Source organism: Onychostoma macrolepis, chromosome 01, assembly GCF_012432095.1.
Source record: "Onychostoma macrolepis isolate SWU-2019 chromosome 01, ASM1243209v1, whole genome shotgun sequence".
Lineage (NCBI taxonomy): Eukaryota > Metazoa > Chordata > Actinopteri > Cypriniformes > Cyprinidae > Onychostoma > Onychostoma macrolepis.
Window position 1 is genome coordinate 46,905,159 of NC_081155.1, and position 14,966 is coordinate 46,920,124.

General features: G+C 38.5%; 1 protein-coding gene across 1 annotated transcript; it reads right to left on the reverse strand.

Moving 5' to 3' along the window:
• Positions 1-188: 188 nt before the first annotated feature.
• dusp27 (dual specificity phosphatase 27) lies at positions 189-12,815 on the reverse strand. The gene is given in 7 exon segments (XM_058776388.1): positions 189-3,743; positions 3,746-4,405; positions 7,531-7,748; positions 9,801-10,032; positions 11,192-11,328; positions 11,405-11,499; positions 12,671-12,815. Coding segments are annotated over 6 exon segments (3,243 nt in total). The 5' UTR covers positions 12,671-12,815; the 3' UTR covers positions 189-1,842.
• Between the last annotated feature and the right edge of the window lie 2,151 nt (positions 12,816-14,966).

Sequence of the window (14,966 nt, forward strand, 5' to 3'; positions counted from 1 at the left end):
GCTGTATTTTCAGCATCATTACTCCAGTCTTCAGTGTCACATGATCTTCAGAAATCATTCTAATATACTGATTTATTATCAATGATGAAACTCTTGTGCTGCTTAATATATATATATATATATATATATTAATTTGTTTTTTTTTTTTTTTTTTTTTTTTGGTACATGTGATACTTTTTCTTTGTTTCTTTGATGAATAAAAAGTTAAAGAGAACAGCATTTATTTAAAATAGAAATCTTTACTAACAATATAGCCTAAGTCTTTACTATTGCTTTTATCATTTAACACATCCTTGCTGAACAAAAGTATTAATTTCTTTTAAAAAAAGAATGAAAAAAATGTACCGACCCCAAACTTTTGAACAGTAGTGTATATTGTAACACAAAATGTCTATTTTGAATAAACACTGTTCTTTTAACTTTTTATTTATCAAAGAATCCTGAAAAAAAGTATCACAGGTCCCAAACATGATTAAGCAGCACAACTGTTTCCAACATTGATAATAAATCAGCATATTAGGATGATTTCTGAAGATCATGTGACGCTGAAGACTGCAGTAATGATGCTGAAAATACAGCTGCGCATCACAGAAATAAATTATATTTTAAAGTATATTAAAATAGAAAACTGTTATTTTAAATTGCAATAATATTTCACAAAATTAAAGGGTTTTTTTTCTGTATTTTTGATCAAATTTCTAATGCTTGTCAAGTAACTTCTTTAAAAAAACTTTAAAAATCTTACTGATCCCAAACTTTTGAACGGCAGTATATATAATGAGATGATCCTTTATATATATATATATATATATATATGGTGGTGGATGAGGAGACCCCCCTCACAATGTAAAGCGCTATATAAATGCAACAAATTATATATATATATATATATATATATATATATACACTATATTGACAAAAGTATTGGCACCCCCTTCTTTAGAACAGAAAAAGGCCCTTCCAAAACTGTGGCAACAAAAATGGAAACATAATTCATGTATTTAAAAATTGTATTTCCATCTCTGTTACAACCGTTTGGAAGTGTCTAAAATGACTGTAAAGTCACTGGTGTTTGGTGATGAGTTTTTGGCTCAAGGTCTGCATTTAAAGTCACAGCAGAGGTTTCTGCAGACCGGTCAAGTTCTTCCACACTGACTCAATCAATCATTTATTTTTGAACCTTGCCTTATACACAGAGGCATCGTCATGTTAGAATAGAAAAGAGTCCTGTCCAAACTGTTGCTATAAAATTAGAAGCACACAATATCATTATATGCTTAAACAGTAAGATTTGTACTCATGGAAATTACTAAAGTAGTCAAACCTGTTCGTTAGAAGGGGGTGACCCAATACTTTTGGCATTATAGTGTATGTGTGTGTGCATTTATATATATATATATACACACATATATATATTTTTTTGTTTTTTTTGTTTTTTTTTGGACCATTTCATTTAATGACTCCAGGGCTGCTAAATATGCTTTTTTGTTTGTTTGTTTTTAGATTTGCTGATATAAATTTGCACATAACATTACTCTCCATGTTCCAGGAAGATTTGTGTGGTTCTCCTCTGTCATAAAGCCTGAACACAAGAGACTTTTGTAACAGTTTGACTTTATAATGAATCCAGCGATGTTATCTTCTGTTTGTTTATATGCAGTATCGACTGGAGCTCCATATCAAACAAGCTCTAAGAGTCTCGTACTGAACACCTTTGTCTTTATGAATGATTTATATCGGATCACACATATGAAACAATGAATCATCACTGCTATGATATTCTACATCTACAATAGATAATGACATCTTTCATTTTTTTTGGCATAAACAGTCATGTTTGTATTAGTTTTTACTGTAGATGTGTGACTTTGACTCCTCCTGTTTCTTCCACGCGGAAAGAACTTCATCATCCTCCATCTCCTCCGCCACCCGTGCTCTCGCCCTCTGTTTAATCTGAGCAATGAAAGCAGATATTTCCTCATCTTCCTCATCTTCCTGTGCCGTCTTAGCAGTCCTCACAGTCTCATAGCTAGCACACGATCTCCTGGTTCTGTAACTAGTATCTTCATCTAAGCCGGGTGGGGACCTCTGGGATCGATAGGTAAACTCCGGACTGGGATCTCGAGCCAAATCTATGTCATCATCATCAGCCCGATGCCTGGATGCAAACCTTGAAGCGAAGCTATATTCCTCCTCTTTGTCGTCATTGACAGAAATTGAGCTCCTGCGGCTCGGGAAGTCAAGCTCCGAAGGTTCCTCGTACAGCGGCCGAGTCATACGGGGTGGCTCGCCGTCTCCACTGGAAGGCGTAGGTTTGCTCTGAGGAGGTCTTACATTTTCGAGCCATTCATCGATGCTGCTGGTGGAATTACTGGCTGAGGCTGGCAGGTTCAGTATTCCGGAACGGCCGTAATCTCTTTTAGGTTTGGGCTTCTCAGAGGATCGTGTTGCCAAATCATCAAATCCGTTCGATTTTCCATGATTTACTTCGTCGTCGTCGTCCTCCTCCTTTGGTTTCTTCTTCTTGTATAACGTACTGCGCTTGTTGTCCTCTGTGATCTTCTTCACCTCATAGGACGCCATCTTGTCCCGCATGTCAGACTTGATTTCTTTCTCCATGGTGTCCAGTTTGTGAAGGTTCACCTGGTCTTGGAAGAGGCTGTAGAGCGGCACACTGGTCGTAGTAATCTTGCTCCTCCGGGACACCGAGGAGAGGTTGGACGCTCCTCCAGCAGAAAGCACGGACTCGGCCCGGCCGCCAGCTGAGAGCACGGATCGAGTCTTTCCACCCAAAGACAGCACGGATTCTGCCCTGCTTCGGGACGAGGATGTGGATCCACTCAGCATTGAGGCTTTGTCATCGTCTCCTCTGCGTCCGACACCCAGACTGAACACCGATCCCGCTCTGGAAGGTGCGAGACTCCCTCCCATCGTCATCTCGGCTTGCTTCTGCATGAGAGTCTCATTGACCACATTGGCAATCCAGTTCTGGATGTTGGCGATGTTTACCATGGGCTCGCCGTTAGGGCCGACGACTGCAGCCGGAGGCTCCTGAGGAACTGGAGGCTGGGATCGGGTGCTATGAGCTGAAAGGACAGAAGACCTTCCGCTGAGCACAGACACGTTATCGTCTCCAGTGGAATCGCTTGCAGACGGAAAGGCTCCAGCACAGAAAGCGGACAGCGGGATGCTTCCGCTCAGAGCGCTTTCAGTTTCCCAGCCGCACACCGACTGGCTCTCCTCCAGCGTCTTCCTCGTGCGCTCCAGAAGCTCCTCGCGTCGCTGTCTTTTCTTGATCGTGGCCGGGTCCTCGGCTCGACTCATCTCCAGAATTTCGTCCTTGTCTTCTTCGCCGCCATGTTTCTTCTGCTGCTTGAGTTTCCAGGTCTGATAAGCCGTCAAGTTGACGTCCTCCAGCGAGGGAGTGGGAGCTTCCGGCTTGGCCTCCACTTGCTCGCCATCTTTTTTGTTCCATCCGAACTGAATTCGCTTAACCTTCCATCGTTCCAGAGGTGTTAGGTTCTCCTTGTTCTTCTTGCAGAAGTTGTACATGGAGCTGCTGTCCGAGAGGATGCTCTCGACATCGTCATTGATTCTTTTCTGGCTTGCTTCGCTCTCCTCGTCGGCCTCTTTGAGTCGGTATCGTGCCGCGGCCTGCTCCTCGATCTCCTTCAGACGCTGCTTCCAGAGATCAGAAAAGCTGCTGTGGCTCGTCGTGGACCCTGCATCCGAAGCGGGTCGACGGGACGACGCCTGATGTGTTCCTTCACCATTCGCACATCTTCACTGGTCACGCTCTCCAGGTCCTCGGGTCGCACGGCCGGCGGTTTTCCGTCGCCCAGCAAGGACTCGCTATCCTCCCCGTCGCACATCAGCTGTGCCTCCCACCAGTCCTCATTCTGGTACTTCTCGTTGCGCTTCTGCCACTCCCTTATCATGCTGTCCACATCCCCATCTTCATCTTCCCTGTCTTTTCCAGGGAGCGCCGGGTGCTCAGCGGTCACCTCCAGGTCGGGTTTGCTCAGGCCACCAAGAAGTCCAGCTTTGAGAGCCGCGGCGGCGGCAGAAGACGCGACACTGCTCATGATGCTGCCGCTATCTTCCTCCTCGTCCACCATGATGGATTCGGCTTTAACTCCAAACATGCTCTCCTCCTCGTCAAGACGAGCGCGGGTGTCGATCACGGAGCACTGGCTGAGGGTGTCGTCATCGTCTCGTTCCTCCATGAGAGTCTCGTTGAGTTGGCGCAGCTGCTTTATAAACCCTTCGTTGGGGTTGATGGCACGTTTCTTCCTGATCTCCAGCAGGGCCTCCATGATGCTCATGTTCTGGAAGATCATGAGATAAGCAGCGACAAGCACCGCTGACCGGCTCACACCCATCATTGAGTCCACAAGCACCTTGCCTACATGAAGAGGAATAAAGAAAATCCTCAGGTTAATGTAATGTCATCATCATATTTGTCACACAAACTGAAAATGGAAATGCCATGTTAATTTCTGGCACTTGATTGCACAGACACTGTTAGAAGAGACCTGAGCTGATGGTGACTGAATCAACAATGAACTGACTTTAGCTGAAAAATTGACGGTTTACCATTGTCCTCCTGCATTATTGACACACTGTTTTCCTGTTTAACACTAGTACAGTTATAGTACAGTATATTGAAGAATGACTATATGACTTTTTACGTAGCTTACGTACACCATGTGACCTGTTAATGTGAAAAAAACCGTTTCCATTGCAGTTTTGCGAAATAATCCTTTTTCGAATTGCCTGAAAAACCACCTCATGTGAGCGTAAAATGTTTTTTTTGCGATACATGGGTGTTTTTGCAAATTTGTTTTTACATTTGGCATATTTTCAATTCGCAATTTCAATTCGCGCAATTTGAAGGGTAATGGAAAAGCAGCTAATGTACTATAACTTCCAAGAAACACATCATAACCCTACCAAAAATCCGTCGCCATGACTTATTAATGAAAATAATTACGTTTTATTCACATAACACCGGTTAATGGAAATGCCGTCATTTTGCAATACTTTTTCATCATTTATAAAACATCACTAAAGTTTTGTGCAAATCTTTAATGGAAATGTAGCTACTGTAAAGCTGCTTCACTGCAAAAAAATGATTTTCTAGTATAAATATCTACAAATTCTTGAATCAGGATGCATTTACTGGACAAGTAAAACGACTTAAGATATTATGTCTTGTTTTCTGAAAATATCATCCAAATTTTGTTAGTTTTGGCTTAAAACAAGCAAAAATATCTGCCAATGGGGCAAGAAAAATTATCTAGTTTAGTCTTTGAATTAAGGGACAAAATATCGTTTTACCTGTCCAGTAAATGCATCCTGATTCAAGAATTTGTAGATATTTATACTAGAAAACAAGACATAAATACTAAGAAAGAAAATATTTTTTGCAGTGTTTGACACAACCTGTAATGTCTTGACGTCAAGCACACATCTCCTCCCAAAGGGCTTGTGGCCAACAAAACTGATATTAATAAAGTCATGCGACTGAGTGCTCTGGATTATCAAGCCACATCATGACCTTATTAATATACATGAGCCAAGCCTTCATAAATTCTCTCCTGGTGCTTGATGTCAGGAACAGAATGAGGAGGAGACAGAGCTTTCGTATGAAAAACAAAATGAATGGCAGGGAAAACTTTGAAAACAGTCACTTTCTGGAGGGATCTGAGACAGATGAACTCTTACTGTCAAAACAAAGAACTTCTGAACCACATCTGATCCCAAATGCTTTTACTTTGAAATGGCAGTTCAAATCCTAATGCTAAATAGATAGTTTGCCCAAAAATCCAGTTGTCTCATCATTAGCTCTCCCTCCTGTTGTTCCAAACCCACATGACTTTCCTTCTTCTGTGGATAACGAGAGCCGATGGTGAATGGAGATGTCATTCAGTGTCATTGTATGAAAAAAGATGCAATGAAAGTGAATGTTGACTGTGGCCGTCAGTCTCTAATATATCTCTGAAAATCTTCTTTGTGTTCAGCAGGAGTCATACAGGTTTGGAATGACATGAGTGTAAGTAAATGTCTTTCCCCCCTTTTTTTTATTAACATTTTGCACATAACATTTGACTTTGGAAAACAGGCTATTAAGGTATATTGACAATTGGACTTAACAGTGAGTAAGAACAATCAACATACAGCCAGGGATTTGGAGTATAAACAAAGAAAACATCAAAATTATAAATAAATAAATAAAATAAAATATATTTTACATTTAGTTTTGTCTCAAGTGGGGGGATAGGAAAAAAAAATCTAAACCTTGCTTTTGTTTCTTTTTAATTTAGACAGGGAATCATTGGAATAATTGGAGTGTAATATCAGATCAAATCTACGTTATGTAAAATGAAGTATTATGAGCAGTTCTGCTCTGAATGTTTTTGAAAGTTGCATCTATATGATAATATTATAAAAAACAAAATCTGCCGTAAAGAAGACTAAATGAAAGAGGAACAGTGCTAAACTAATAATTCTCACTTCTATAACCAGCGCTTTCTTCACTGCTAGCACATGTCAGAGTGACGCTCTCCATGATTCAGATTGAGAACAGCTTCCTATCTATCTGTGTCACTAACTCTAAAAATAAGCGAGTGAGACACGACAGAGTCCAGGCCGCTGAGTTAATTCACTATCTGCAGTTCATTTATCTGCGACTGTCGCTTATAGGCAGTGCTGGGGGTTAACTAATACTAGTAAAGTAATGCATTACTTTTTAATTTAGAAGGAAATATACTTTTTCAAATAAGTGACTCCAGTTCCTGTGTTTCTCATGTATTGAGTGACAGCTCTGGTGTTGAGAGAAATCAGGAGTAAGAACATGATCTTACTGTAGTTCTAGACTAAATATCAACATTATTTACTCATCTCACCTGCACTAAAACACATTCAGCGTTCCTCGAAATCAGTAAAAACTGTCAAATGCAAACTCAGAATATATTATACAAACCTGCAATAATTAAATATGTTAAATAAGACAAATATCATTTATGTATTTAATCCCATCTTTGCTGCTGATCTTCAATGATCCAATTCAACCATACTAATAATCCAAAATAACACATCTGAGTTATTCCTGCGTCGTATTCTTCATGTGATTAGTTTGAGCGTCCTCTACTGTACAGACGTGAATCTACATCTCCTTCAGTCTGAGCCGCATTCACTTCACTTTTGCTGTGAAAGGGGTTTTACGTTTGTACAAGAAGAACTTTTAATATTAAAAACAAACAAGCAAGCCCTGCCCAGATTTAAAAAGTAACTCAAAAGTAACGCATTACTGTCCATAAAATGTAACGTAATTAGTTACTTTTTTAGGGAGTAACGCAACATTGTAATGCATTACTTTTAAAAGTAACGCTCCCCAGCATTAGTCTTGGATTATTAGTCTTATCCTACAATGTATTATTTATGTACCAAAACCTTAGTTTCTCTAAAGAAAAATATGTCAGAAAGAAGTAATTTGAAGTCTCCCTCGACAGAAGAAGGTTTTCTCACCTCGGTGTGTCAGCAAAGCATCGTCCATAAACTCAGCGCACGAGCGGAAGTGAGGAGAGATGTCTGCGTCTGGGAAGTCATCCACCTCGATGCCCATATAGGTGATGTCCATGCCCTGGTAAAACCCCTGGCCGGTGTAGACGCCGGTGCCGTGAGCGGTGTTGAGCACATGAGTGATGCCCAGGCGTTTGAGACGGCCTTTATTCACCGCCACCGACCTGCAGCACAGAGCAGCAATGAACACTCGGCACGACTCTTACTCATGCCTTATACAAGACTTTCTAAGACCAAGTGAGGAAAACTTCAGGAATAAAGTACATTTAACACAATATGTCATTACGGTCTCTAAATACAAGTGTCTTGTATTAGCAATGTTTCAAAGTATTAAAAAACAACTTCCAACAGATCTCCATTACTTTCTTATTCATTTTACAAAAGAACTAAAAAAGTAGGGTCTCTGCTCACAAACACTAGAATATGTGACCCTGGAGCACAAAACCAGTCATAAGGGTCAAATTTTGGAAATTGAGATTTATGCATCATCTGAAAGCTGAATAATTAATCTTTCCATTGATGTATGGTTTGTTAGGATCGGACAATATTTGAAAATCTGGAATCTGAGGGTGCAAAAAAATCTAAACATTGAGAAAATCACCTTTAAAGTTGTTCAAATGAAGTTCTTAGCAATGCATATTACTAATCAAAAATGAAGTTTTGGTATATTTACGGTAGGAAATGTACAAAATATCTTCATGGAACATGATCTTAATATCCTAATGATTTTTGTCATAAAAGAGAAATGTATCATTTTGACTCATACAATGTATTGTTGGCTATTGCTACAAATATAGCTGCTGCTTATGACTGCTTTTGTTGGTAACACTTTAGAATAATGGTCCATTATTAACAAGTAAGTAATAGGCAGTACATTAACACTTCACTTAATACTATTAACTAATAGAGAAGCTAGATTAACTAAGCAGTAAGTAGTAATAATTTTAGGACAAAGGTAGTTCCTTATTAGATATGTGATAATTATTAAATGAAAATTTCCTCATTGAGAACAACTTGTGAACTATGACCAGTTAATAAAGAATAACTAATTAATCCATCCTTTGGTAAGAGCAGTAGTCACAATTTCAAACTGTAGCCGACTTATTTGCGGGATATCATATTCATAAATTAGTTTCCACAAAGAATCTAATTGTTCACTTTTAAGATGTTACTGTTGTGATTAGTAATTAATTGGTTATTCTTTATTAATTGGTCATAGTTCACAAGTAGTTGTTAAAAAAGTCACATTCTTCCTCAGTGTTTTGTCTTGTTTTCCAGTGAAAATGTCTAAATCAAGATACATTTACTGGAGATGCAAATTGAAGATAAGAAGTCTTGTTTTCTGAGAAATCGATCAAAAGTGAGTTTATGATTAAACTAAGAACAAATATCTGCCAGCAGGCTCTGAAAAATCGACTTAATTCAAAGGGAAAACAAGTTTTCATTCCCGGACAGAGATGTGTTCTTCTAATTATAAATGCACTTTTTTGATCAGTTTCTCATAAAACAAGACTTAATGTGTTCATTTTGCATCTAAATGTATTTTGCTTGAAGAATCTTTAGAAATTTGTTCTGGAAAAGAAGACAAAACACTGAGGAAGATATTCATTTTATGCAATATGTTCAACACTTGACTTTGTAATGTAAGATGTTCTGCTCTGATTCAACACCTCTTTAGGCCTTAATTTGTGGAAGGACGGATTGAGACTTTTCCAACCCTTTCAAGACCTGATTACAACAAAGTTCCAGCTTCAGAAAAATCCACACATGTGTCCCTGCAGCACAGAAGCAGTCATAAGCAGCAGCTATATTTGTAGCAATAGCCAACAACAATACATTGTATGGGTCAAAATTATACATTTCTCTCTTATGCCAAAAATCATTAGGATATTAAGATCATGCTCCATGAAGATATTTAGTAAGTTTCCTACCGTAAATATATCAAAACTTCATTTCTGATTAGTAATATGCATTGCTAAGAACTTCATTTGAACAACTTTAAAGGTGATTTTCTCAATATTTAGATTTTTTTGCTCCCTCAGATTCCAGATTTTCAAATAGTTGTATCTCAGACAAATATTGTCCAATCATAACAAACCATACATCAATGGAAAGATTATTTATTCAGATGATGTATAAATCTCAATTTTAAAAAATGGACCCTTATGACTGGTTTTGTGGTCCAGGGTCACATGTGTTAATATTGGTCGACTCACTTCTCTGCGATGTAGACGTTGGGCCAGACCTCGTCGACGGGGTTGAAGGGCGCCTCCAGTCGGTCCTGGATCAGCGCTCTCTGGATGTCCAGCACACAGGGCGTGTTGTAGGGGCTGCGGTCGTCGATCATGTCCTTCACTCTGTTGTACAGATCCTCCACCATCAGCTGCTCGGCCGACTCCAGCATGCTGTCAGGGGTCAGCGGCGTCCGCACCTCTCTGGACCTCAGCTCTGAGAGCAGACAGATGGACACGGAGTCAATCACAGAGACCAGACTCAACACTGCTCTCTGTTCACAACACTAAACTAGTGAGGACTGGCTTCACTGACACCAGTAACTGTGCACTAGTATAGTATAGGAATTACTGAAGCGACAGTCTGGATCCAACCCTTAAAAAGATCCGGGATGACCAAACACCTGAGAAGAGATGATGCCAACACCTCAGACAACACACACAATTACCAAGTTAAATCCGTCATAACTTAAACATATTGGGTTTCTTCTTCACATATGTATGTGTATATATATATGTGTATATGTGTATGCATATATATATTTCCTGTAATGCTGTTTTGCAACGATTGTATCGTAAAAAGCGCTATACAAATAAACTTGAATTGAATTGAATTATAGTGATGCTTATAATTAAAATACAACTAACCTATTCGCATCACATGTCCTGGATGTTATTGTTGTAAAAAAACAACAACAGTGTTTTACAAGAAAATGCCGTTTCAATCTTTCTACTTCATCTTTGACGTAGTTTCATCTTCAATTCAATGTGTTACTTATGGAAGCTTGTTTCCACTAAGACATTAAAATAAATAAATAACTAACTAAAAAAAGTAACTGCAACTTTGTATCTCACAATTCAGACTTTTTTTCTCAAAGTTGTGAGATCCCAAGTTTACATCCCAAAATGTTGAATTTAAAACCCACAATTCTGACTTTTTTTCTGAATTTAAAGATATAATCTCAGAAATCTTCACTGTAAAAAATCTAAAGTTTAAGGAAACCAGCTTCAGCAGATTTTTGAGTTCTCTCAACTTGTTGTTTTCAGTTTATTCAACAAAAATTTGAGAAAAATCTTCTGAAGTTGGCTGCCTTAAACTTTTGCATTTTCTCAACTTTTGATTTTTTACAGTGTTTCTTCTTTCTCGCAATTCCAAGTTTAAACCCCAAGATATAAACTCTAAAATCAGATTTTTCCTTTTTTATTTGTTTATTTTCTATCTTGTCACAGGAACATGTTTCCATAGTTTTGTGAAATTTCCCATCAATTTCTGAGTGAAAATGTTTCAAAGTAAATCCTGCACCGACTGTGTCTCTTGAGAAGATGTGAATCTCTCCGTCAGCAGATGCTGCTGAACGAGGGCTTGATTCACAGACCTTCACTGATGATCTTCTTGGCAGCGATGGAGGAGGACAGATGGATCGGCTCCATGAAGATGCTCTCGGCGTCAGAGCCGGAGATCGTGGAGAAGCGGTCCGACACGGAGGAGAAGCGATCGGACGTCATGGAGAAGCTGTGTGAGATCAAACACACTCTCAGCATCATCAGCGCAGCGTTTAACAGTGTTCTGTTATCAGATGTTCACGGACCTGGGAGAAGGACAGCGCAAGTAATGCGACTGAACGTCTTTAACACGCGCCGCTTCATCAGGAACCTGCTGCTCCTCACCAGACGACGCCATCATCTGCACACACACACACACACACACACACACACACACACACACACACACACACCGTTTCAACACTTTGCCTCTTTTTTTCAAAACTTTACGCACAAATCCAAGAATTGCACACAACATGCAAAATGCCTCGCATCTCTGAAGCACTGCATTCAACACATCACAAACACATCTCAAAAGATAACTGCTTTATTTTATGCTTTATTTTTTAAGATTAACTGTTTTTTTCCAAAACATTGTTAGATATCAGTGTTTGCTGTCATAACTGCAAAGATTTGATTTCAAAAACCAGTATCATAACTATTAAACTACATCTTGTTATGGTTTTAAATCAGTATTTAACCTCAGAACGAAGTAAAAAGAGCTGCTAAAGTCTGATTTTGTGGTGGCTGTGCTTTAATATTAAATTATTATAATCTTAATTCAAGCGATGAAGGATTCTAATCAGTGTTGAGTTCTACTGTAAGGTAAACCCGGCCTGCTTTACATGATTAACAGTTGAAAACATTCATTAGAAAAGTAATCAGTTACATTACTTTAATAAAGTAACTAAAACAGTTACAGTACTTATTATATTTTAGATCGGGTAACTTGTAATCTGTAACCTATTACATTTGCAAAGTAACCTTCACAACACTGATGAAAACACACAACATGATAAAAAACAACACACATTTGATGACAACAACAACAACAGGTTAGGCCTCTGCCTCTGTGTGTGTGTGTGTGTGTGTGTGTGTGTGTGTGTGTGTGTGTGTGTGTGTGTGTGTGTGTGTGTGTGTGTGTGTGTGTGTGTGTGTGTGTGTGTGAGTGTGTGTGTGTGTGTGTGTGTGTGTGTGTGTGTGTGTGTGTGTGTGTGTGTGTGTGAGTGTGTGTGTGTGTGTGTGTGTGTGTGTGTGTGTGTGTGTGTGTGTGTGTGTGTGTGTGTGAGTGTGTGTGTGTGTGTGTGTGTGTGTGTGTGTGTGAGAGTGTGTGTGTGTGAGTGTGTGTGTGTGTCTGTGTGTGTGTGTGTGTGTGTGTGAGAATGAGTGACTATATATAGAGAGTGACAGCTGCAGAGATTCTTCTGGAACAGGGACGTCAGACACACACACACACACACACACACACACACACACACACACACGTATGACAGTGTAAGAGTGTTAGGAGCTACAGAACAGTGCACACTAACCCCGCTCAGTCTTTATGTGTCTCTGTGATCTCTATCAGCGTCCGTCAGAGTTTCTGCGGCCGTCGGGCTCCGTCTCAAGCGGCTCTGAGGTCCGTCCGTGTGTTTGGACACTAAACTTAGAGGCTCCTCACACTCCCACCGGCCCCGGGGCCGCCCACGTGACATCAGAGGGGTCTGACGGCCCCAGGGGCTCTTAAAGGGCCGGAGCTCTTATCACGATGATATAAAAGTCTGCTGGTCATCACCTCAATGAAAACACTGACACACAGACTCAGGGGCAGAAATAAGACATTTTTAGTTCTGATCTGGGCAACGTTCTTATGTGGAAATAAACCATACATGCTGATGACTTCAGTTTAATTGAAACTAATCAACCCAACCCAACATTTGTTTTCATCTCAGTCTCATAATTACTTTTCTCAACTGCTTACACGCTAAAAAGCCGTCTATTTGTGACAAAAACAACATTTGTCCATCTGTCAGAAAGATAAAAACCTCAAAACTGTAAAAACAAAATGCAAACAGTGCCTCCTGTGGCTCAAACAATAGGGTTTTTCATGCATTATATTATATAAAAAAGCAAAAATATCTGCCAATGGAGTAAGAAAAATAATCTTTAGTCTTTGAATTACGATTATTTTTCTTACCCCATCGGCAGATATTTTTACTTGTTTTAAGCAAAAAATAACAAAACTTGGATGATATTTTCAGAAAACAAGACGTAATATCTTAAGTCGTTTTACTTGTCAAGTAAATGCATCCTGATTTAAGAAGATATTTATACTAGAAAACAAGACATAAATACTAAGAAGAAAATATGTTTTGCAGTAGTGCTGTCAAACAATTAATTGCGATAAATTGCATCCAAAATACTTTGTGTGTGTGTGTGTGTACTGTGTATATTTATTATGTATATATAAATACACACATATAAAATATATATTTTGTAAATATTTACACGTATTTACATATATTTATATTCATATAATTTATATGATATATAAATATATTTAATATATAAACATAGAATTTTTCTTAAATATGTACATGCATGTGTGTGCATTTATATATACATAATAAATATACACAGTACACACACATATATTATGTACACAAAAACCTTTATTGTGGATGCGATTAATCGTTTGACAGCACTAACTATATTATATTATATTATATTATATTATATTATATTATATTATATTATATTATATTATATTATATTATATTATATTATATTATATTATATTATATTATATTATATTATATTATGGCTGATTTATGGGGATAATGCATACTCAGTAGTGTGATCATTCACGGCTTATCAATATTAATAAAACTTTTCAGTATATTTCCGTGTTTTAGCAGCTGCTTGTTCTTCTGAGCGTTCTTTTCCTTTTCTTTAGCTGTAGAGACTCTGATTTGATACATGTGACCCTGCAGCACAAAAGCAGTCATAAGCAGCACAGCTATATTTGTAGCAATAGCCAACAATACACTGTATGAGTCAAAATTATACATTTTTCTTTTATGTTAAAAATCATTAGGATATTAAGATCATGTTCCATGAAGATATTATACCGTAAATATATCAAAAGTTCATTTTTGATTAGTAATATGCATTGCTAAGAACTTCATTTGAACAACTTTAAAGGTGATTTTCTCAATATTTAGATGTTTTTGCACCCTCAGATTCCAGATTTACAAATAGTTGTATCTCAGACAAATATTGTCCAACAAACCATACATCAATGGAAAGATTATTTATTCAGCTTTCAGATGATGTATAAATCTCAATTTCCAAAAATGGACCCTGACTGGTTTTGTGGTGTTTGTGGTGTTGTGTCGCTGTCGGGCGCGAGGTGGCGCTAATGACCTGTTCCTGACCTGCAGGGGTTTGACGTGACGTCACTCTCGTAAAGAAACGCCCACCTGAAGAGCAGCACGAGGTTTCCTCCGCTGGCGCGGGTTTATACTGACCCTGTCATGTTACAGCTTTCTCAGCTGCTTACACACTCAATCACAGTTTCTGAAAGCTGTCACTCAAACAGCAGAAGCACACACCAAATCTGCAAAACACACACTAATTCTCAGACTTTGACTCAGTTTTCAATTTCATAAAACACTTTTTGCAAAACACAACACACAGTTCTCAATGCAACACACACAAATCTAACAGGAATTAATATTATGGCAAAGGTGTTTGCTCTTGAGATGTGTTTGTGATATTTTGAATGCAGTGCTTCATGCAACTTTTTTATCAAGAGATGTGAGACATTTTTCATTTTGTGTGCAA